This window comes from Neofelis nebulosa, chromosome 15, assembly GCF_028018385.1.
Source record: "Neofelis nebulosa isolate mNeoNeb1 chromosome 15, mNeoNeb1.pri, whole genome shotgun sequence".
Lineage (NCBI taxonomy): Eukaryota > Metazoa > Chordata > Mammalia > Carnivora > Felidae > Neofelis > Neofelis nebulosa.
This window is the reverse complement of record NC_080796.1, coordinates 45,836,896-45,860,984: the sequence shown is the minus strand read 5'-3', so window position 1 is coordinate 45,860,984 and position 24,089 is coordinate 45,836,896. Positions and strand designations below refer to the sequence as shown.

Sequence of the window (24,089 nt, the reverse complement as noted above, 5' to 3'; positions counted from 1 at the left end):
TTGATTATTTTTTCTATATAATTATACTATTTCTGAATCAAGCTCTATATGTATAGTATTTTCTTAGAACTTTAATTAATATTACTTTAAATACTTAAAATTCAGATTATTATCAGGATTAATATATTTAACCAGGGAGTGATTGAATTTTAATGTTGTCATATTATTTTCCTTCTGAGGATTTATCTTTCCTGTTCTTACTATGTCTTCTAAATCCCAAGTTTATTTTTTTGAATCATTTAATGGTTTCTGTTTCTTTTATTAGTAGAGCTCTTTTAATACAATTTCTAGCATCATGTGCTTGATTTTTTGTTTTATCAGGAATGGGATATTTTTAGACTTCTATCGGGTAACCTATACTTTTGCTAATTTTTTAAATTTGAAATGTAACAAACTTAAACTTTTTTTTTCTCTTAGTAGCTAAATATTTTTAACCCAACTTAGTAGAAACCATATATATATATATATTTTTTTTTTTTTTAGAGTAATAGTAATAACAAAAGTGAAGATATCTTTTGTGATCCTGAAGATGAATGGGAACCTGACATTACAAATGCACCAGTTTCTTCCCTTTCTAGAAGGAGGTAAAGACATTTTTATTTTTTTGTTCTGGGTACACATATATATCATTTCCTTATTTTAAAAGAACTATCTATTGTCATAATGAATATGTCTGTGCAGGAAACCCAGTAACATAAGAGAAATAGTATGTTATTGATCAAATTACAGCACTTGGGGCATTAAGTTGTTTATCAGTCAGTTAGAATAGGAACAAAAATGGTTGGCATTTCACCAGTAAGTCTTAAGAGTGACATAAGACATAAATAACATAACTTTTTTTTAAGTCATATTTATGACTTAAGACATAAGAAACTAAATCTAATTTCCTATAAAAATGAATAGTGTTTATTACTTTTAAATTACCCTTTTTCAAGAACTTGGTGTATTTTATGATATGTTATTATAAGTTATAGAACTTTAAATGCTGTCAAGTTAGTATGAACACCACAGAAGAATAAATCATGGTGATAGAGAACTTCTGTATATGACAAAGGCTGCTTATTAACTAAAAATACAAAAGACTTCCATGGTGAATAGATGCTTTTTGAGAAAAAACTAGCTCTGTTTAGACCTCAGATACTTAGATTACAGAGGGCAAAATGGTATAATAGAAAGGCCTTGGTCTAGGAACCAATTTAGCTGCTTAGTTTGGTTTTTAAACAAAGACTTCTTTTTAAATAAATACTTCTTAGTTTGTTTTTAAACAAGACTACTGTCTGCTATGTCTTGAGGATATAAAGATGAATAAAAAATACTCTCTGTCCTCAAAGACCAGGCACTGAGGAAACTAGAGGAACAGTTGATAAAGACCCAAAATTAAACCAGGCAGAAGGACTGGAGAGGAAAGCCTGGTTTTATACATATTCAGGAGGAAGAACCAGCAAGAACTTGGCTGGCTGTGGGGTTGAGGGTGATAAAAGGCTCCAGAATGAATCCTGGTCTAACTAGGGCGACTGGTGAGGGGAAGATAGTATTCCCTGAAATGGAGGTTCAGATCAGTTTATTTTTGACCCTGATGAGTTTGAGATTCCAGGGAGCATCCAAGTGTATATTCAGGTCAAGAACTTTGAAGGAGGGATTTGGGAATTTTCAGGATATAAGGGTCAATGGCATTCATCCATCCAACAGAAGCATCATCATTATCAAGAACATTTATTGAATGCTTGCTAAGTATTATCTCATGTCGTTCTTACAACAAATCTATGAGGTTAGTGCTGTCCTTTACCTGCCTTTTACAGATGAAAAGGCCAAAGATTTAAAGAGGGTAAGTAACTTGTCCAAACTCATAGAGCTAATAAGGGAAGAATGGGCACTCAAATCCAGGTTTGAGTGACTCCAGAGATCCTGACTTCCTTGACTGCCATTGCCGGATAGCCCCTCCTTTGCATATGAAAGGACAGAATCTTTCTGGTTAAATAATTTTTTTTTTCCACTTCATCACTGTCAGCTGCAGCTCAGAATCCGTTTGGGTTTCCAGACCTTTTCAGGCCTTTCTTGTTTTGGACTCATTTTAAACTCGTAAAATTTCAGAGAGATGTAATTGCTTTATAGGGGTTCTTCCCCCTGTACTTTTGTCCTATTTGCTGTATGCCAGCTCCTAAGCTGCAGTAAGAAATAGCCAAGATCTAATAGTTGATAACGTGTTACCTTATATGTTATATACACAACAGCTGTGTATTTCAAGCTGAAAGAAATACAGACCTTGTCGTTTAAACAGATTCTGAATTCCTTGAGCATAGGGAACACATCTGTATCCCCTACAATGTAGTATAATAAGAAAGTCACAGGCTCATGTCACAGTCCTGGGTTCTAATTTTTTGTATTAAGTTTTAAATTTTAATTCCAGTATAGTTTACAGTATTATGCTAGTTTCAGGTATAGTGATTTATGCAGAGTGTGGCCATGGGCAAGGCTTCAGTGTTCTCGTCTACCAAATGGAGACAGTAATACGTATCTATTCTACAGAGCTTATCACTGAGTTTAAGTGAGGTCATATATAAAAACAATTGCTTCTCCTGCTACTTCTATGACCACCATGGGGCTGATGATGATGATGTTGTGAAGTAGTTATAAGGATTAAGAGATAAAGTATGTAGGGGTGCCTGGGTGGCTCAGTCGATTAAGCGTCCGACTTCAGCTCAGGTCATGGTCTTGGCAGTTTGTGCATTCGAGCCCCATGTCGGGCTCTGTGCTAACAGCTCAGAGACTGGAGCCTGCTTCGTGTTCTGTGTCTCCTTCTCTCTCTGCCCCTCCCATGCTCATGCTCTGTCTCTCTCTGTCTCTCAATAAGAAATAAATGTTAAAAAAAAAATAAAAAAATAAAAAAGAGATAAAGTATGTAAAACTCCCACTGCAGTGGATGGGTGTTGAATAAATGGCAGCTCTTATTATTATTGGGTGCTTAATATGTATTAAGTAAAATTAAATCTTGGAATTCAGAGATGATCTGAGATCTGATTTCCGATTTAATACCAATAAACAGATGGTGATATCTTTAGGTGATTTATCTGGAGGACTTCAAAACAGAGTTGGGCTCTCCAAAATGAGCTAAAGTTGGCCTGTGGGGGAAATTGAGTGGATGGGCTTGGGGTACTTAGGCTAACCTGGAGTAACATAAGCCTCCCAAAAATTCAAACCAGAAGTACAAATGCCTGAGGGGGTGAATTATAAATCCTTTTAGATTTTATAATTACTGGTTTCTTATTATCTTTTATTATGAACAGATACAGACTTAGAATTGTGGATCACAATATGAGCATTAATAATTAATGGACATCGGTGGGTGACAGGACGGGTGAAATAGATGAAGGGGATGAACACTTAGCATGATGAGCACTGAGTAACGTACAGAAGTGTGGAATCACGGTATTGTGCACCTGAAACTGATAGAATGCTGGATGTTAACTAGACTGGAATTTTAAATTAAGTAAAAATAAATAAATCATGAACATCAAAATTTTAGCTTAGTGAAAGTTGGTGATTTACATCTTATTTTCTGCTAACTTCAGAAAAAATTAGGGACCAGGAATCTACTCCTGAAATCATTGTTGCACTGTATGCTCACTTGGATGTAAATTAAAAAATAAATTATTAAAAATAAATAAATAAATAAACATTAAAAAAAATAAAAAAAGAATTAGGGAACCAGCAGAAGTTTAAATTGTTGCTGAAAAGCCAAAGCTTCTTTTAATATTTTTTAAGATTTTGAAATCCAGGTGTTTTCGTTTGGTAAAGAGGTTTTTTTGAGAACTTCTATAATTTAAAAGTATCATATTTTTTTAAAAAAATGAATTGCTCTTGGTCAGAGACCTTGTATATGAAGTTTCAGCCTTGTAAGAATGTTTATGACAGAATTGCAAACTCTGAGAATGCCTCCAGGTAATGGAAACACTGACAGATTCTTAATTATGGAACTGCTACCCGGCCACAATACGCACAGCTGTTCTGCAATAAAATAGACTGGTTTGGCTGCCTATAAATTTTGATATGTATTGTGGACAGTTAAAAGTAAAATTTCCCCTGAGGTTAAGTGAAAATTCTGTGAAAAGAACGTAACAAGCATTTTATTTGTGTTTAAACATTGTTTAACCAGATAGTGTTAAAAGAGTAAGTTTTCCTAGTTTAGACTTATTGTAATAATATACCCTTTCCTTTCGTCCCTAAGTACAAAAAACTTACTTTTGAGAATTGACATTTCCTCTCCCTACTACCAGTCATACTGAGAGTTGATTTTTCCTCGCCCCGTTATCAGTTATATTTCTGTGTTTTTCTTGTAGGAATTCATGGGGAAAAATTAAATTTGAAACATTTAGAGGACTACAGATAGAACGCATTTTTGTTTAACGGTCTTTTCAACAAACAGCATTTTTCTTTGAGGGGCCGATGGTAATAGAGAGTTCTGTCAGGAAAGAGACTTCAAAGGATCCCCTAGATTTAGATCCAGGTCACCGCTCATGTCTTCAGGGATGTAATGAGGGCTGGAGTTGGAGTTTAGAAAATTGATAGATGAATGGCAATCTGGAAGTAGGCCGCCTTTTCCAGTAGCAGTTAGGAAGAATGAATAACAGCTAGACAGCCAGTCACACTCAAGGGAGAAATCTGAGTGGTTTTATGGGCTGTGGGAAAAGAGGCAGCCAAAAGAGTGATTAAGGATAGAGTCATTCTCTCCATTTGTGCTATTGCTGCTACACTTCACAGGTGTTATGCTTTTCACACTGTGTAGCAAATACTTACTTGAATGTTTATTCAGGTGTTTAGAATCCTTCCCAGGATGTTCTCAGGATAAAATCCAAGCTTCCTTAATTGGCATCCGAGGTCAGCCTCAAGCTGGCCCCCACACACCTCCCAGCCTCATCCCTTGCTGCTCTTTCACATCTTAGACTGCGGTCCTTCCGAACCTCGCTTGGCTCTTTGCACGCGCAGTCCTTTTCTCTCATCGCCGGGTCTTCCCGCATCCTGGCGCCCGTGTCTGAATACTCTTCCTTCTTTCTCAAGCCTGCCTCCTCATTTGGCTAACTCCTGTGCATCCTTCAGTGTCACTGTTCCCAGAGGCCCTCCTGACTCCTTGGGCCAGGTTGAGTTCTCCAGAATCTACCACGGCATGCTCTGCTCTCATGAAACATCACTTTATTGTAATTATTTGCCTAATTTTGTTACAGAAAAGGAGCCCAGAAACCATGTTTGCTTGTTTAACCACAGTATCTAGAGCCTGTAAATAGTAATACTCTTCAAATATCAAGCAAATATTGTTTAATTAATAACTAACTGTATGCTTAGAATAATACCTCTAAATAGTAAAGTTCGTGCTCAGTAAACCAAATGAACTATTTCTTGATGAAAAGGTTTCCGTAGAAAAGACACACGTGCATACCCAATTTCTTTAGAGAATTAAGAATATTCTTGGGGTGCCCAGGTGGCTCAGTCGGTTGAATGTCTGACTCTTGATCTTGGCTCAGGTCATGATCTTGCGGTTTGTGGGATTGAGCCCCACATCAGGCACTGCATTGACAGCACAGAACCTGCTTGGGATTCTCTTTCTCCCCCTCTCTCTGCCTCTCCCTCTCTCTCTCTCTCTCTCTCAAAATAAATAAACTTTAAAAAAAAATCTGTTCCTTTTTTTTAAAAAAAAGAATATTATTAATATTATTACTCCATGTAGTATATAACTACTAATTTTATGGTTTATCTTTTTTAGGAGCAAAAGTTTGATGAAGAACAGGAGAATTTCTGGTTGTTTACATGATATACAAGCCTACCCAATTCAGAATTTGCATTCTTCCCATTCATCAGGTATTTTTTCATCAAATTTTCTTATATCCTGAGAAAAGCATCAAGTCCTGGCTCAGTTACTACCTTGTGTCATGTTCTTGTTGCAAATCATTTCATCCAAACTTTCACTTTTTTTGCAAAGTGAAGAGGGTGGGCTGGGTGGCCCTTTCCATGTCTAAAATTCTGTGCTCAGAGCCTTTTAATAGAGTGCCTAATTCAAATGTGGAAGGAAAGTTTAAAAGAAAAAATTACAGGAATTTTTCCAGCAAATAATTATTTTATGTGAATATGGATGACAGTATTAATTTTCCTATAGAAGGTGGACACCCTGTAAATTTGCATGTGTAACTACCTGTAAGAGTTGAAATTACTACCAGGTAGTAGGGGCTATACAGCAATAAAAGAGAAAAACGCCTACTTCACTCAACAACCTGGATGAATCCCAAAAACGTTCCATTGAGTGAAAGAAACCAGGAAACAAAAAGTACATACTGTATGATTATATTTCTGTGAAGCTCAGGAACAGGCACAACTGATGTATGGTGACAGAAGCCAGAGCAGTTCGGAAGAGAATAATGGCTCCAGAGGGAACCTGTTGGAATGTGCTTGTGGAAACCTTGCACACATTGATCTAAGTGGGGGCGCGCACATATGTGAAAGCAATAAGCTGTATACTTAAGATGTGCACACTTTACAGAGGATAAACTATACCTTAGGAAACAAAAAGTTTTAAAGTTGCTGTATAAGTTAATAATCTGTGTGATAAGGGCACTAATGGGATACAAGTGGTCGTAAAAGAAATTATATTTCATCTTGACTTTAAAATAGAGAAATTTAGTTTCTTTCTTTTTAAACCCAAAATTACTTTTTAGGAAGATAATTATCTTAATACTTATTTAATCTAAGGGAAACAAAATAAGCTGTAGGCTTTTTGTTTACCAGCACAATAAAAGGTAATGTATCTGTGGTATCGTTATTTATTCAATATTATTTGAGAGTAAGAGGTTTTACAAAAGTAGTTTTTCCAGATGAATTAAAGCTGCCTTTTTAAGGGCCATATTTAAAAATTAAGTAAAATACAAAAGGTCTTTGCTTGTTCGCAGTTTTCAAAGAGGGAAACAGAAACCCCCATCTGCATTTAGTATGGACTCGCCCGGGCTGCAGGTTCTGGAGGGTGCACTTTTCAGCTCTGGGAAGTTGAGCAAATGTCTTAACTTCTCACCTTAAGGGCCATATATTTATATTTTTTTAATGAAAAAAAAAATTTAAGTTTATTTATTTATTTTGAGAGAGGGAGCGTGCACGCCGGCAAGTGGAGTAGGAGCAGAGAGAATCTCAAGCAGGCTCTGCATTGTCAGCAGAGCTCAATGTGGGGCTTGAACTCACAAACTGTGAATCCATGACCTGAGCCCAAATCAAGAGTAGGGCGCTTAACCGACTGAGCCTCCCAGGCACCCAGGGCCATATTTTTAAACTAGAGTTTTGCAAGGCTTTGTAAAATGTTGATGCTGGATTTTATCTATTTATTATTTATTTTATTTTAAAAAATTATTTATATATTTTATTTTACTTTTATTTTATTTTATTTTTTTAATTTTTTTAATGTTTTATTTATTTATTTTTTTAATTTTTTTTTTTCAACGTTTTTTATTTTTATTTTTGAGACAGAGAGAGACAGAGCATGAACGGGGGAGGGGCAGAGAGAGAGAGGGAGACACAGAATTGGAAACAGGCTCCAGGCTCTGAGCCATCAGCCCAGAGCCTGACGCGGGGCTCAAACTCACGGACCGGACCGCGAGATCGTGACCTGGCTGAAGTCGGACGCTTAACCGACTGCGCCACCCAGGCGCCCCTATTTATTTTTGAGACAGAGAGACAGCATGAGCAGGGGAGGGGCAGAGAAAGAGGGAGACACAGAACCAGAAGCAGGCTCCAGGCTCCGAGCTGTCAGCACAGAGCCCTACGCAGGGCTCAGACTCACGAACTATGAGATCATGACCTGAGCCGAAGTCGGACGCTGAGCCACCTAGGCGCCCCTATTTATTTATTTTAAAGACAGGAAACAAACCATAAGAGACTCTTTTTAGCCAGTTAAAAAAATTTTTTTTAAATGTTTATTTATTTTTGAGAGAGCTGGAGAGGCAGATTGTGAGCGGGAGGGGCAGACAGAGACACGGAATCCGAAGCAGGCTCTAGGCTCTGAGCTGTCAGCACAGAGCCCCAAACGGGGCTCAAACTTGGAGACTGCGGTATCATGACCTGAGCCGAAGTTGGATGCTTAACCGACTGTGCCACCCAGGCTCCCTGCTACTGTTCTGTTTTGTTTTGTTTTGTTTTAATATTTATTTATTTATTTATTTATTTATTTATTTATTTATTTATTTATTTATTTATTTATTTCAAGAGAGAGCATGCAAGCATGAGGTGGGGTGTGTGGGGGAGGGACAGAGGAAGAAGGAGAGAGAATCCCATGCAGGTTCTGTGTTGTCAGTGCGTGTAGCTTTCTATCAACCATGAGATCATGACCTGAGCCCCAATCAAGTATTGGACACTTAACCAACTGAGCCACCCAGGTGCCCTGATGCTGGATTTTAGAATGCATTAACATCATTACTTTCTTAAACAGAGATTATATTGGTAACTATTTATGATGACTAGATTATAATCATTATTATCATAATATTATTACCTTGCAGTATAGAGCTTTTTCTCTTCCCAAATCAAATTCATCTTTGGTCTAGACTCTTTTTTTTTAAATACTTTTATTTTGTTTTGTTTTGTTTTTTAAGTAAACTCTACCCCCAACATGGGGCTGATCCCGAGATCAGGATTCTTATGCTCTACTGACCGAGCCAGCTACGTGCCCTGTTCTAGACTCTTAATAGTCCCCATCCTTTGCCCTCATTCTACCTTCCTTTTAGTTTGCTGTTTGTATTGCCTATGAACTGTATCAAAAAAATAATCTTATTTATTAAATGAGAATCATTATACTCATGAGTTAGCATTCTAGTATAAAGTTATTTCCAGAGGCTCCAAATGAGCTCTTTCAAGCTTTTCCATTTACTTCTGATTTGGATAGTGCTTAGAAAATTATGGTGAAAGTCTGTCTCCCAGAGATGTGATATATTAACTGTAGATAATTGGCTTTAGCCTATTTTGATTATAGTATACTTAGAGATGGAACTATTAAAAGTAGAGCTATTGAGACATTCCTCTTATTATAGTTTGCTTTATTATTGCCTATGTTTACAGCTTATGAATTAAATTAACTTTACATTATGGTATTTATATTTATTATTTTTATATTATTTTATTTCATGTAACTGCCATTGTTTCCACCAATTCACTGTTTCTTAGGTGTTCCCAAAAAGTAAATAAAGAAGGAGATTGAACCAGTGGTTATTTAGTTTATTTGAATTGTCTGTTATTTATATTGAACTACTAACCTATGGATTGATGCCATTGAAAGATTAATTGACTTCCTTTATGGACTTGTGTTTTCACTTTGGCATATAGAAGTAAGGGTGTATTGAAATAAGAACAGCCTGCTTTGAAATTACTGACGAATGAGTCCATAATATGCTTGCATTAATGTATTTGTTGGAAAGTGTTGTGCCTGAAAAGTAGGCTTAACATGGCTATTTTCTGCCCATATAGGCTTACTGGAGAAATCGAGCACCATTTCCCCAAGTTCAGCAGAATCTTTTCTTCCTGGAATTTGCAAAGAATTGATTGGGTCATCGTTAGATTTTCTTGGACAGAGTTATGATGAAGAAAAAAGCCTGGCAGACAGCCTGATTAATAATTTTCTTAAAATTTATCATGGGCTATTTGCCATTTCCAAAGCTCATGAAGAACAAGATGAAGAAAGTCAAGATAACTGTAAGCAACCTTACTGCTTTTATTAACTTACATGAATGACTATTTTCTGCACATTACATTTGCTTTTGAATGATTGCCACATTTGGCATGCATTTTCTGACTATGGTAAAATGTTTCTTAAACATTTTAAATCCTAACCTTAACCCTAACCTGAATCCTAGACTAGAATAATCTTTTTTTTTTTTTTTTTTAATAAATTTTTCTTTTAAATGTTTATTTATTTTTGAGAGAGATGGAGACAGAATGAGAGTGGGTTAGGGGCAGAGAGAGAGGGAGACACAGTATCCGAAGCAGGCTCCTGGCTCCGACCTGTCAGCATAGAGCCCGACATGGGACTCGAACTCACCGAGCTGTGAGATCATGACCTAAGTCAAAGCGTCCGAAGTCGGATGCTCAATTGACTGAGCCACCCAGGTGCCCCTAGACTAGAATAATCTTTTATTTGGAGATTATTTCTTCCAATAATTTTCCTTCTTCTTTCGAAGTGTTCTCTTCTGATCGAGCAACCCAGTCACTTACTATCCAGGTCACATGTGCTTTTGAGCAGCTTGTGGTTCTAATCAAACACTGGCTGGATGATATTCTACCTTGTACCAGCACAGCAAGACTTGAAGATGAACTGAGACAAGAGGTTAAAAAACTAGGAGGCTACTTACAGTTATTTTTGCAGGTAAGTTGATTTGCTGATTGTCATTTGAAGAAGTCATTTATTCAGCAAGTATTTATTGACCTTCTACTGTCTGCATCTTCCCTAAAATTAGATCTGTAGGATTTTCAGAAGTGATTTCTGTTTTGCAATTCTGAAAGTGTGGTTTTCTATGATTGTTTATTATTTATTGCCTCTGTGCCAGGCACTGAGAATTCTCAGTGATTGACAAATATTAACTCATTCAATTCTCTTAACAACTTTAGAAGTACGTACTTTTCTTAATCACCATTTTATAAATGAAGAAATGGAGGCACAGGATATGTAGTCTTTCCTGTTTTATAACCAGTAACATATTATACTATGCTAGTCCTCAATAATGGCGATTGGGAAGAAAGGCGGAGTCTTGCTTTGGTTATATATTGGGTATCAACTTGTGCTGAATGAGTCGAGTCACAAGCCCACTGGTATATGGTCAAGAAAAGTAATTTTTTTTTTCCTGTTTACCTTATATCAAGTGAGATTAGGCATGGCTGTGAAGAAGAAGTAAGATAAAAGCTTCTTGGCTGTCACATAAAATCTGGAAGGAGGCATGGTGGCTCTGTTCCACACCTTGAGAGCTAAGCTCCTTCTAATGTACCCTCTGCCAAGCCTCATGCATGCCCTTTATTTCGTGATCCACCCTAGTGGTGGAGCTCTGTCTGAATTCAGTGCAGCAGGATGAAAAAAGTGACAAAGAAGGGAAAGGCCAAATGGGCCTTCTTTTAAGGGTAGGTTCTAGAAATTTCCATATGGCATTTCTCTTTATAAGTCTTTGGCCAGGACTTCATTACATGACCACATCTAGCCACAAGTATAATTGGGAAATTATTTTTTATTCTGGACAGCTGTGTACCTAGTGAAAAATCAAGAGTTCTATTACCATGGAAGAAGTAGAGAATTTGGTACTGGTTAATACCTAGTCATCTGCCATATCAGTGAACTCTTCCCTAAGAATTCCGTGACTGTCTGAGGGAAGTAGTTATGAAAATACCAAAGGGGATAGGTTTCACTTTTTAAAATGGGTAACTTGGCTTCTTGACAAAATGTTCTACAATATTTGAACAAATCTTATGTTGTAGCGCCCACCAAGAGACTTTCTACATTCTACTATTGTAGTAGAAGGTTAGTTGTATCAAATACTTCCTGAGTGGGCTATTTATTTATTGATAGGATTTGGAAATGTTTATTTGGTTGAGTAATCTAGTCAAATTGAAATCAAATGTTTATTTTTAATTATCCATTATTCTCCCCTAGGAGGTCTTTCTGGGTCTCCCCATGACTTGGTTAGACATTTCTCTTATTTGTTTTTCTGTTAGGCCTGTACTTCACCTGTTATGCCCTTTAATATATCATATTTACAGGCCTGCATACCTCATTGGGCAGAGTAAGCTTTGGGTAGTTAGAGGGACAGTGGGTCTTTTTTCACAAGGACTCATCATACGATAGCTGCTTGTTTGGACACTTGTTATTGAGGTAATGAAAAATTCACACTGGATGAAGGATCACTTGGGATATAAGTGGTGAGGAAACAGAATGACCCTACGACAGACAGGTGGACTGCAAACAGGTGTGGGTGAAGTATTAGGTGAAGAAGATGCTCTGAGCACAGGGCCATGAAGATGAAAGGGAAGGCTGGCCAGAGAGCAAAGCTGGGGAGCCAAAACCTGAGGATCTGACTTATGCTTGAGCCTGGAAGAGGAAGCTAGCAGAGGGGTGGTCTGTGGTGGAAAAGAGAGTTTGAGATATACTTAGTCTTAGTTGGCTCTTAGGTTTGAGAGGCAGTTCAGGAACAGAAAAAAACAAAACAAAACAAAAAAACCACTATTGGCATTTGGAAAACCAGTGTTTGAACCCATGCTGAATTAGTTCTGTGTCCTTGGGCAAGCTGCTTCACTTTTTGAGTCTCCCATTTTGTCACCGGGAAAATAAAAATAAGGCCTGTCTGGCAAGATTGCCATGAGGATCAGATGGATGGATGTGATAAGAAGGTACCTATTAGAGCAACTGGTGGGTAGTTTCTTTCCTTCTTTTCATTCTCTGGCAAGACCACTCTGAACTTAGGGGTTGCGACCTACAGCTCTATGGGAAATGTTTTATAGGAATTGAGGATGGAGAGAACAGGTGACCTGGAGGGGAAGTTAGACGGAGCTCAGGAGACACTTGCGTTACGTTGGCACAACTGAATTTAGTGACTACGCTTACTAGCTAAGTATGGTGTGAGAAGTCTTACCTTTTAGCAGTATTATAAGCATGTCCCAGAAAGCAGGCCAAGAGAAGTATTTTGAAGAGAATCACTGTAGTTGGCAGGTAACAGAAAGAAAAGCTCGGGGAACACCTCCTCGTTGGTCATGTGCACTCTGGTGCAGGAGAAGCCTTTTGTTTGGAGGGTGGTCTTCTCCCCCTTTTCCTTCCCTTTCTTCTTCCTTCTCCCCTGATAAAAGAAAATATCTTTGCCCACCATCTGTCAGATGGCTCCCGGGACAGGAAAAGTTCAAAGGCAAAAGCGCCATGGTTTTGTTCCTTCTTGGGGGGTGGGGGACTTTCACTTATCACTTCTTTCTTATATTAGTTAACTGCATGCTTGTCTTATGTCTCCTATTAGTGTATAAGGTCTTTGAGGGTAGAGACTATATCCTAGTCATTTTATCCTCGTTAGGAGCTATAGGGTTGCATGTTTTCTGGCTCTGAGATTTTTATGAAGCATAGTCACCATATCGATAAATGCAGAATTTGTTTTCTTCAAATTGCTTTTCTTGTCTTTACCACCCTGTGTAATCTCATGTATCTTATGTACTGGTCCATTTTTATTTTATAGGGATGCTGTTCAGATATCTCATCAATGGTAAAAGAAGCTCAAAACAAAATAGTCCAAATTGTACAACAAGCTGTGAAGTATGTGGGACAGTTAGCAGTTCTTAAAGGGAGCGAGCTACATTTTCTGGAAAACAGTAGCAATAAGGCTACCAGTGTTCAGGTAATTTGGTAACATTAGTTTTGAAAGACTTCATCTGAGGGAACAGTAGACTCCTGATAATAGTATCACTAAACATGATAAGTTGTTTTTATTTGAAAATAGCTCATACTTTTAATAGTTTAGCAATATAATTTAAAACGGTTTCAATCTAAGTTGGCTAAATGTACTGGATAATTCTGAAATCCTCATTTTACTTTTTGGATCTTTGCTTTCATGATAGCCACCTACTTAGCCAATGAACATATGAAGAACTCTATAATTCTAGAAAATTTGTGTTTGCTTGCTTTAAGTTTTCATGCCATTGAAAACATAGTAATAGAATGTTACTGTGTTCTAGGAATGTATTGTCCTGTCTAAGATGACAGACATTGTTTATAGCATGTTGTATGTGGAATGCTAAATTACAGGTTTGCTACCTTTCTTATAGACTGTTAGATCTTATTCCAGCTTTAGTTGAATTTAATAAACTTGGAACTTATTATAATCCTACAATAAGCAGAAAATAAAATTAGTTGTTTGATAATTTTTTAAAAAATGTAAAACCTGAGTTTTCCAGTTAATGCTTAAAAACTTTTTCTAGGAGGATTTCATGGATGCTCTTTGTGATGGTGTAGGCTTAGGAGTGAAGATTCTATTAGATTCTGGACTAGAAAAAGCAAAAGAACTTCAGCATGGACTCTTAAGGCAGTGTACCCAAAATGAGGTAAGAGGAATGAAAGAACATTCTACATAGTACCAGATGGTCTGTAAAGGTGATTTAAAAAAATTAGTTCTGGGGCATCTGGGTGGCTCAGTCGGTTAAGTGTCCGACTTCAGCTCAGGTCATGATCTCACGGTCCGTGAGTTCGAGCCCCGCGTCGGGCTCTGTGCTGACAGCTCAGAGCTTGGAGCCTGTTTCAGATTCTGTGTCTCCCTCTCTCTCTGCCCCTCCCCCACTTGCACTCTGTCTCTCTGTCCCTCAAAAAATGAATAAACACCAAAAAAATTTTTTAAAAATTAGTTCAATAAATTGGATTCTTATAGATTTATGTATTTTAACTTGTGTTGAATAATTATTTTATTGAAAAGGCTGATGCTATCATTATGTCATGGTGATATTTTCCCAAGTTACTCTTGAGTTACTGCAGCCTCTGTTGTATAATTTTGTCAGTTATTATCCATGAAAATTCAGCCTGTGGATACACTCCAGAGCAGAATGGAGTGTGGCGCTGACACCTAGTGTTCACTTTCTGCTTGTCTTTTTCTTCTTGCTCTTTGGTTAGGTCTCTACTTGTCCACTTAAGAATAGAAACTACCCGGGCACCTGGGTGGCTCAGTCGGTTGAGCGTCCGACTTGGGCTCAGGTCATGATCTCTCAGTTGACGAGTTGGAGCCCCGCATCGGGCTCCATGCTGACAGCTCAGAGCCTGGAGCCTGCTTCCGATTCGGTGTCTCCCTCTCTCTCTGCCTCTCCCCTGCTCATGCTCTGTCTTTGTCTCAAAAATAAAGATAAACATTAAAAAAAAAGAATAGAAACTACCATTTATTGATCCAATATTTTAAACTAAATATTTTGACAGAGGCGTTCACCTCTGTTATTTCATATTAAGACACAGAACCAACACAGATTTGAGTGACTTCCTAAAATATGCTTCCTCCCCACCTCCTCCAGCTAACCAACATGAAAGCATAAAAACAATGCTGTCTTAGAGGTGGCACTGTGGTTAAAACCTGTCTCTGTTATTTTCCAGCAATCATTCATCAAGTCAGTGCTCTGACTCTGTTTCCTCACGTGTCCTATGTAATAATACCTATGTCCTAGGTTGTGACATTATTTATTAAATTTATTAAGTCACTTATTAAATCATCTCTCAGTGACAATTACAGGACGGGTGCTTTATGTGTAATAGTGGTGAACCTCCCCACTTGCAAGGTAGGAATTACTCATCTTCCTGTGTGTTTCACTGAGCTGGAGAACCTTGTCCAGTCTCGAGCCAGGGTTTTATATTCTACCCACCTGACTCCGAAGCTCAGAACGCTAACTAAATAAGTTTTGTAAGCCATTGTTCAGGCACTAATTTTCTTCACTGAGAGTTACTAGTAATGAATTGGGGATTCAGAAGGTAAGTTCAAATCTTACCACAGTGAGTTTCAGAGTGTCTATTCAGCAGTCACATTGTAACAACTTCTTATTAAAACCATCTCTGCCCATTCCCTTTCTTTTTCTGGAGTCAGTCAGCTGGGATGGAGCTCCCTGGGGATGTTTTGGTTCCTGAGATCATCCCCCTTAGGAGGGATATCATTTACATACATATTGATTTACCTAGGGAAGTAAATCCAGCGGAAGACTGTTAGCTTCCACCCCTCTGGCTAGTTGTTTCCAGGAAGGCATAGAGTAAGTTAATTTTTTTTTTTTCATTAATGTATGTCTAGCTTATCTTTCTGGGGGGAAACTTTCCATGTAAGCCAGAGGGGATCTCCATTCCTTTCCTCAGACTAAAGGGCTTTATAGGTTAATCACTGTCCGAACCGTCTCAGAACTGGAAAAAGACCCTGAACATTAAGTTGCTCTCCCACTTCCTGTGTAGCTTTGAGCTGCTTGCCTGAGCCCCACTTGTTCATTTAAAATGTGAAGATGATCATAGGTACTTTGTAAAATTGTTCTGAGGATTATGTGCCAGGCCAGTCAGGTTCCTCAGCTCGCTTGGTCTTACTCTCTGTGGATGTTTGCCTCTCTCACTTTGTGCTTTTATTTTGTTTTTAAAATAAAAACTCATCCAAAAGGAGCTCATTTTGTCACTAGATCAAGATATCTGGGTCTAATCATATTGTAGGAGACATGAGGCTGATTTCAGTTCTATAATGCAACTTTGAAGAAAGTGGACTCCTACTGGCCACTGCTGACATCTTCAGCTTGGTTTTGCTCAGCAGCACATTTATCACTAAAACACTATCACTGTTTGCAGATTGAATGTCTGCTGGCAGTAAGTGCAAGAGGCTATAGAATAAGTTAATGAAAAGCAGAGATGAAGTAATGCATGTGAATGTGCACAGCAAGTAGCAAAGCAGGGTGTGGATGTTAGCTTTGCTATTGTTTTGAGGAAATAAACAGCAAATGAGTCAGGCCCATCTTGCATAAAATTCATATTATCTGCATTTCATGCAGACCTCTACCTCCCTTCCTCTCATTTTCTCTCTGTGGTATGCCACAGCTATTTATTTAGTCGTGGTGGGGTTTTAGCTTATCGTATTCTTAGAAGTTAAAACTCAAGAACCTATGGCAGGAAAGCAAAGAATCTAAAGAAATAGAAAATAGGCTCAAACATAAGGCATAGGAGTTATAATTGTAAAGCTGGAGTCAAGGGGAAAAAAGATTTTGTTTTCAACCAGATACAGGAAATCTAAGACCTAGGGAAGAGCTGTGTGGGTAAAGCCAATTAAATTCTTAAAATAGAATCCCCTGGCAGAAATTAAGTGAGAAGACACCTTAGGGGGCAGCATTGAGCAGCACAAAAGCAAAGGCTTAGAATTTACACTGGGGTTCCGGCCCTGGCTCTGAGTCGTAGGAGCGCGGGATCTGTTTTCTTATTTGTAAAAGGAGGACAATTGCATATGCAGCATAGGGCTGTAATGGAGAAGCAAATAATAAAACATGTAAGTGGAATAACTTGGACACAGGAAGACAAGTATTATATGATCTCATTTATATGTGGAATCTAAAAATAAAGCTTAAATCATAGAAACAGAACAGACTAGCGGTTACCAGTCAGAGGGTGGGGATGGGGAAATGGGTGCAGGTGGTCCAAAAGTACCAACTTCCAGTTATAAGGTAAGTCCTGGGGATGTAAAATGCAGCACAGTGACTATAGTTAACAGTACTACTATATTGGGTATTTGAATGTTGCTAAGAGAATAGATCTTAAAAGTTCTCATCACAAGAAAAAGGATTGTAACTATATGAGGTAATGAATGTTAACTAAACTCACTATGGTGGTCGTTTTGCAGTATACGGGATCATGTTGTACACCTTAAACTAATCCAATGTTAGTTGTCAAATATATTTTAATAAAACTGGGGAAATGTATTTGTAGTTCTTAGAGCATAATATTTGCTTTATATTAGTTATACTCTTCCAAGGGAAGTCTTGGAAATTTCATTCCTATAAATATTTAAATATAAGGCAAAATGCTATTATTATAACAAACTTCAGAGGGTATCTATATTTAATGTAGAATCAATATGCAATTTATTTTGAAAGAAATTTTGCTCACATGATTTAGGTACCCCAGTTGTTTAATTATAGTCCCAATAAAAGAACTCGAGTCTTTTGTCTTCATAGACGAAAATTCTTCCCTGTCTTGTCCCATAGAATTCTAGGATTTCTAAACTTCTAAATAATTATTTGTATAATAAAATATGTTAACATTCTCTATAGGTTACCAAACAGATGAAAGCTAATGCCATGGGATTGATTGGATCTCTTGAAAACATCTTTGCTGAGTGGAAAACAGTAAGAGAAGCTTTAAATTGTTTTTGTGTTTACTTTTCCTTGGTGTATTTTATCATTTCATTTGGTTTAAGTGTAGATATGATATGTTTATTTATGTTTTAAAAATTTTTTTTTAATGTTTATTTATTTTTGAGAGAGAGAGAGAGACAGAGTGTGAGCAGGGGAGGGGCAGAGAGAGAGGGAGACGTAGAATCTGAAGCAGGTTCCAGGTTCTGAGCCCTCAGCACAGAGCCTGACGCGGGGCTCGAGCTCACGGACCATGAGATCATGACCTGAGCTGAAGTCAGATGCTCAACCAACTGAGCCACCCAGGTGCCCCTACTTCTGTTTTTATCCTTAGCCAGATAATTCCTTTGTGCATGTTTAGTTGAAGCACGTACAGTAGCTCCCTAGCTACTTCCTCTTGGATGTCATAACTTATTTGTTTTAGTAATACATAAGATATTGTATAGAAATTGATTAATATTGATGTATTTTATCTATTTCTTAGTTTAGTAACTGTCAGCTTTTGCTGAGATAGTCATTGGCTGAAAAATTGTGTTTAATAGGGGCGCCTGGGTGGCTCAGCAGGTTAAGCATCCAATTCTTGATTTTGGCTCAGGTCACGATCTCATGGTTCCTGAGACCTAGTGAGCCCCTGTCAGGCTCCAGGCTGATAGCACAGAGCTTGCTTGGGATTCTCATTCTCCCTCCCTCTCTGTCCCTCCCCCCATCCTTCTCTCTCTCTCTCTCTCTCTCTCTCTCTCTCAAAATAAATAAACTTTAAAAAATTTTGTTTATGGGAATGCAAGCTGGTGCAGCCACTCTGGAAAACAGTATGGAGGTTCCTCAAAAAACTAAAAATTTAGAACCACCCTACAACCCAGCAATTGCACTACTAGGTATTTATCCACGGGATACAGGCATGCTGTTTCGAAGGGACACATGCACCCCCATGTTTATAGCAGCACTATCAACAATAGCCAAAGTGTGGAAAGAGCCCAAATGTCCATCGATGGATGAACGGATAAAGAAGATGTGGTACGGGCGCCTGGGTGGCGCAGTCGGTTAAGCGTCCGACTTCAGCCAGGTCACGATCTCGCGGTCCGTGAGTTCGAGCCCCGCGTCAGGCTCTGGGCTGATGGCTCGGAGCCTGGAGCCTGTTTCCGATTCTGTGTCTCCCTCTCTCTCTGACCCTCCCCCGTTCATGCTCTTTCTCTCTCTGTCCCAAAAATAAATAAAAAACGTTGAAAAAAAAAAAAAATTAAAAAAAAAAAAAAAAAAAAAAAGAAGATGTGGTATATATATACAATGGAGTATTACTCGGAAATCAAAAAGAATGAAATCTTGCCATGTGCAACTACATGGATGGAACTGGAGGGTATTATGCTAAGTGAAATTAGTCATAGAAAGACAAATATCATATGACTTCACTCATATGAGGACTTTAAGAGACAAAACAGATGAACATAAGGGAAAGGAAACAAAAATCATATAAAAACAGGGAGGGGGACAAAACAGAACAGACTCATAAATATGGAGAACAAACTGAAGTTACTGGAGGGGTTGTGGGAGGGGGGATGTTCTAAATGGGTAAGGGGCACTAAGGAATCTACTCCTGAAATCATTGTTGCACTATATGCTAACTAATTTGGATGTAAATTTTAAAAAATAAAAAATAAAATTAAAAAAATAAAGAAAAACAGTAAAGTACATTAAAGGTTAGAAAAATGTGTTTAATAATATGCTTAAAGATTTTAAAATATAGGTGAATTAGACAAATTATTTTCATATGACAAGTAAATAGAAAAATATAAACTAAGTATATAATCAATGTGTTAAAAAGGAGGGAAATATCTATGTCCTAAAAATTTTTACTTAAATAAAAATAAATAGGAGATACTAAGTTGAACTCTAAAAAATTAAATAAATTTATCGTTTATGATATTGGGTAATAAAGGGTACTAAGGTTTTATTTCATTCCCATGTAATAGGATGACTGGATTTTGATTTAAAATTAATTTAAAATACTTGGGGTACCTGGCTGGCCCATTCGGTCGGGCATGTGACTTGATCTCAGTGTCACGAGTTCAAGCCCTACATTGGGTGTAGAGCTTACTTAAAAAAAACTTTTTTTGTGGAGGATACCTGGGTGGCTCAGTTGGTTAGGTGTCTGACTTCTGCTCAGGCCATGATCTCTTGGTTTGTGAGTTCAACCCTGCATCAGGCTCTGTGCTGACGGCTCAGAGCCCAGAAGCCTGCTTTGGATTCTGTTTCCTTCTCTCTCTGCCCCTCCCCCATTCATGCTCCGTCTCTGTCTCTCTGTCTCTCTCTCTCTCAAAAAAAAAAAAAAAAAAAAAAAATTAAAAACCAACTTTTTTTAATTAAAAAAATAAAATTCTTATTTCTTTTGAAAACAGTAATTATTAATATTGTATTTGGTCTTGCTTGTGGAAACAGAATTAAGCATTCGTGAGGAAAGTAACTCTTTCTTGAACATAAGATTCTGGTGATTAAAATCATTTTGAGTAAGCTTTACTGTCATGTAGTCTATTGTGTGGTTTTAAAAATATTAATTTTATTTACAGAAAAGTTTCAGAAGCGAACTACAACAAGAAAATTCTGGATACCAAGATTTGAAGAAGATGGTTAATCTTGCTCCAAAATTCTTGAAGTTAAAACATTGCTTAGAGCAAACTATTCAAATTATTATTTCTGCACTGAGAGGTATATGCTCCAGATGGAATTTGTAATTAATCAAAATTTTATAGTATAAAGACTCTCAGACATCTGTTCTTTTAATTTCTAGTTTAATTCATGAATCCAAGTCTAATTAATGCTACGTCCTTGACATTAATTACCAATATAAGAACTTGAATGGTTGCATTCCCACTTAATATATATAAGTACATTGCCTAAATAATTAGATCCTAAAAAACCAGGTGCTTAGTTAGCAGATAAACTGAGTAATCTTAAGTAGTTTAGATTTGTCTTGATAGGGTTACTTTGACCTAAAAGATATTTACAGTCATATAACAGTAATAAATACATGATACAAAATGAAAAGGTTAATTAACTTTTTCTTTTCCTTGCATAGGATGCCACAGTGACAAAAATCTTCTCAAGAATTGTGTTGAAAGTCTGTGCAACTTGACCAAGGATTTTCATGATGACTTCAGCATTCACTCTGCTTCTCTTGACAGCTGTGAGAAGAGAATGCCTCAGGGCAGCCACAGGGGGCTAGAGTCTCTAGTCAAGTCACTCCTCTTCTGTTTTGAATCTGAAGAGAGTCCTAATTTGTTGAAACCCTGGGAAGCTTGTAATCAGAATGGAGAAGAAGGACGACAATCTAAATCAAGTAGGACTGACTCCATGAGGAATAAAGGTGTACCAAAGCGTGTCTATGAACTCCATGGCTCATACCCAGCAGTGGCGTCAGAGGAAAGCACACCCAGTAGGATTCAGTGGGTATGAATTCTGCTACGTAGGCACTTTACGCCCATCCATCAAAGAGAGAGAACACTGGGCAGGCAATTTTCCTCACATAGAATATAAAAAGCAGGAAACCAGCATAAATGTTTCAAAGAAGTGCATGTGTGTTGGTGGTCTTCCACTGGGCAGGGACAGCATAAGCAGCATGGAGTCCTGATTTCAGAATGTGCATTCAGAAGTTTCTGAGACAATTTCGAATAAACATTTTCTGTATTGGAACATGGTGGCAATAGAATGAAATTAGGAGTTTGAAAACAAGTGAATGGTCTCTTCTCCAAGTTCTCATTGCCTTGAATTTTAAGTGTTTGTTTTTAATATTGATATACTATTTCTGGTTGGTTCTTTAGCTTGTTTGTAAATGGTTACTATAGTTATTATAAGTTATTTTCTCATGAGTGGAAACATGTGAACAATCAGCTACCTTTGTGCCTGTGCCTTCTCTCCTCTGCAAGTAGCTAGGATGAGGTTTGTGGTCAAGTTGCCAATGTGTTTAACTAGGGCAACGTAACTTACATTGTTAAATCTAAAACTCTTTTCTTGAAAGGTTAACTGGTTGCCATTTTGAATAGTGTGTTCAAGGCATGGTTTCCTTTTCTTTCCAAATTATAAGTAGCTACCTAAATATAGTATGATTATATATTAATATGACTTGCTGGCATAATAATTCACTATGTTATCTCTGTTCCATAATGAGGGCTGTATGAATATAATTTAAAAACCTATTAAATATTGACAGAATCACACTTACTGAATGGGGTTAGGAAATCAGAGGCTGGACCTTTTCTTGATAATGCTTGTTTTGTTAAATACATAATGAAAGAGTTTGTACATGATTTGGTAAAGATGACAGATCTTTATTATATGTCACAGCTTAAAACACTTTTGATTTGCAATCAAGTAATAAAGAGAATATTCTACTTTTGGGATCTTTCATTAAGGAACTGACTTGAGGTTTTTGACCACACACATATGTGTAATTTGGAAAGATACCTAATGGTTCTGCTTAGATGATAACGAGTAGTTCCTTGAGAATAATTCTTGTAAATAACTTGATTCTTGCATTTGCCCTTTTCACTTGCAGGTACCACTTGCACATTTGACACGACTAGTGAAAATCAGATGTTAATACCATAAGTAAATTTGATCATTTCTTTGTTAGGGAGAGACTGTAAATAAATACCGGTTATCGTAGCCAGAACAATGTTAATACACCATGTGCTGTGTTGCCAGGTGCTTTCAAATGGTGCAGAGTAGCAAATTTTGCTTTCATTTTCTTTTTTTTTTTTTCCTTCTATGTTTGGCATTTGAGCTTGCATTCTTTCTGAAGTTCTAAACATACTTTTAATAGTCAATGCTCTGCCAAGTAGCACTTTTGCGATCAAGTTTTATAAAGTTTATCGCTTAGATGTACATTAAAGAACTTTTCTTGAAGGTTGTACTTCTTTGAAGAATTTTCTAAAGTATCAGTACAGTAGTTTTCATCTTAATGTTTGGTACTTTATCTTTACCCTCTGCTTTCTAAACTCATAAGTTCATTGGTCAGAAATCTGTTAGTGTTGTAAAATTTTGCGTATGTATATATATATATATTTATACTTTCAAGTAAATTGTTATGCAGTATTTGAATGAATGATGAAACATATATTTGCTATAGAATCATGTGCACTGATAAGAATGTTATAAAGAGAATTCCTTTAATCTTGTTGGCTTCAGAATTATCTCTTGGCCTAAGGTATTTTTAGTCTATTGGTTTTCTTCATTTACTTTATTTCTGACTCAAACTTACTATAATAGCTCTGCCTTGATAATAGTTATACTAGTTACCTAATAGTTTTGTTTGTAACTGTGATAATATTTATGCTGGTATCTCAAATCAAACAATTAGGAAATACTAAATATTAGGACAACTACTTGGATTTTTTTTTTTTTTTTTTTTTTTTTTTGGACATTGCTCTGCCTCTTTGCAATTGGTTGTCTGGAATAGATTTATCCCCATGTGCTGTAGTGGAAAGAGCATGAGCTTTGGAGTTTGACACATTTTTCATTCATTTAGAGTATGAATCCCAACAAGGCTATTTAGTAACTGTATGACCTTAGACAAGTTGCTTGCTATCTTCTTACCCGTTTCCTCATTTGCAGCAAGAAAAGTATTACCCCTCCTCATAGCCTACCTGAGCATTAAATGAGAAAAATGTAGGAGTAGGTCCTGGCATGTAGTGGATTGTTAGTAAATGTTAGTGTCTGTCCCTCCTTCCATTACTAGCAACTAAGCCCTTGTCACGATGCATACAGGATCACGTTTGGTGCAAGCCTATGCCACTTGCAATATTCTGCCCATGTACTGAGTTGTACTCCAATGCTTTAAACATGGCATACTTGAAAACAGATCTGCCATTAGGTTCTGTGATTATGAAAGGACTAAACAAGATCTCGCCAGCCTTTAGGAAGGTAGAGTAGGACATAGGTGTGCCCTTCATGAGGTCCTTCTGAAAGTTATAGCAAAATATTGTTTAGTTAACTAATTAGCCTTTTAATTTTTTTAATGTTTATTTTTGAGAAGGAGGGGAAGGGCAGAAAGAGAGGGGGACAGATCCGAAGCAGGCTCTGCACTGACAGCAGTGACGCTGATGCGGGGCTCGAATTCACAAACCATGAGATCGGGACCCAAGCCGAAGTTGGGCTCCCAAATGACAGCCACCCCGGTGCCCTGGGAATTAGCAGTTTTAAATTTGCAGTGCCTAACTATGTGCCAATAA

At 37.3% G+C, this 24,089-nt stretch overlaps 1 protein-coding gene across 1 annotated transcript in view; it reads left to right on the top strand.

Annotated features, from left to right (window-relative positions):
* KIF14 (kinesin family member 14) overlaps nt 1-23,068 on the top strand; it is a 56,935-nt gene extending 33,867 nt beyond the window's left edge. Inside the window, exons 22-30 of the mRNA XM_058700513.1 lie at nt 484-584; nt 5,756-5,850; nt 9,487-9,711; nt 10,197-10,381; nt 13,215-13,373; nt 13,954-14,076; nt 17,788-17,862; nt 20,430-20,568; nt 20,939-23,068. Coding sequence (XP_058556496.1) covers nt 484-584; nt 5,756-5,850; nt 9,487-9,711; nt 10,197-10,381; nt 13,215-13,373; nt 13,954-14,076; nt 17,788-17,862; nt 20,430-20,568; nt 20,939-21,315 — 1,479 coding nt within the window. The 3' untranslated portion in view covers nt 21,316-23,068. The remainder of the gene's footprint in view (nt 1-483; nt 585-5,755; nt 5,851-9,486; nt 9,712-10,196; nt 10,382-13,214; nt 13,374-13,953; nt 14,077-17,787; nt 17,863-20,429; nt 20,569-20,938) is intronic.
* The last annotated feature ends 1,021 nt before the right edge of the window (nt 23,069-24,089 follow it).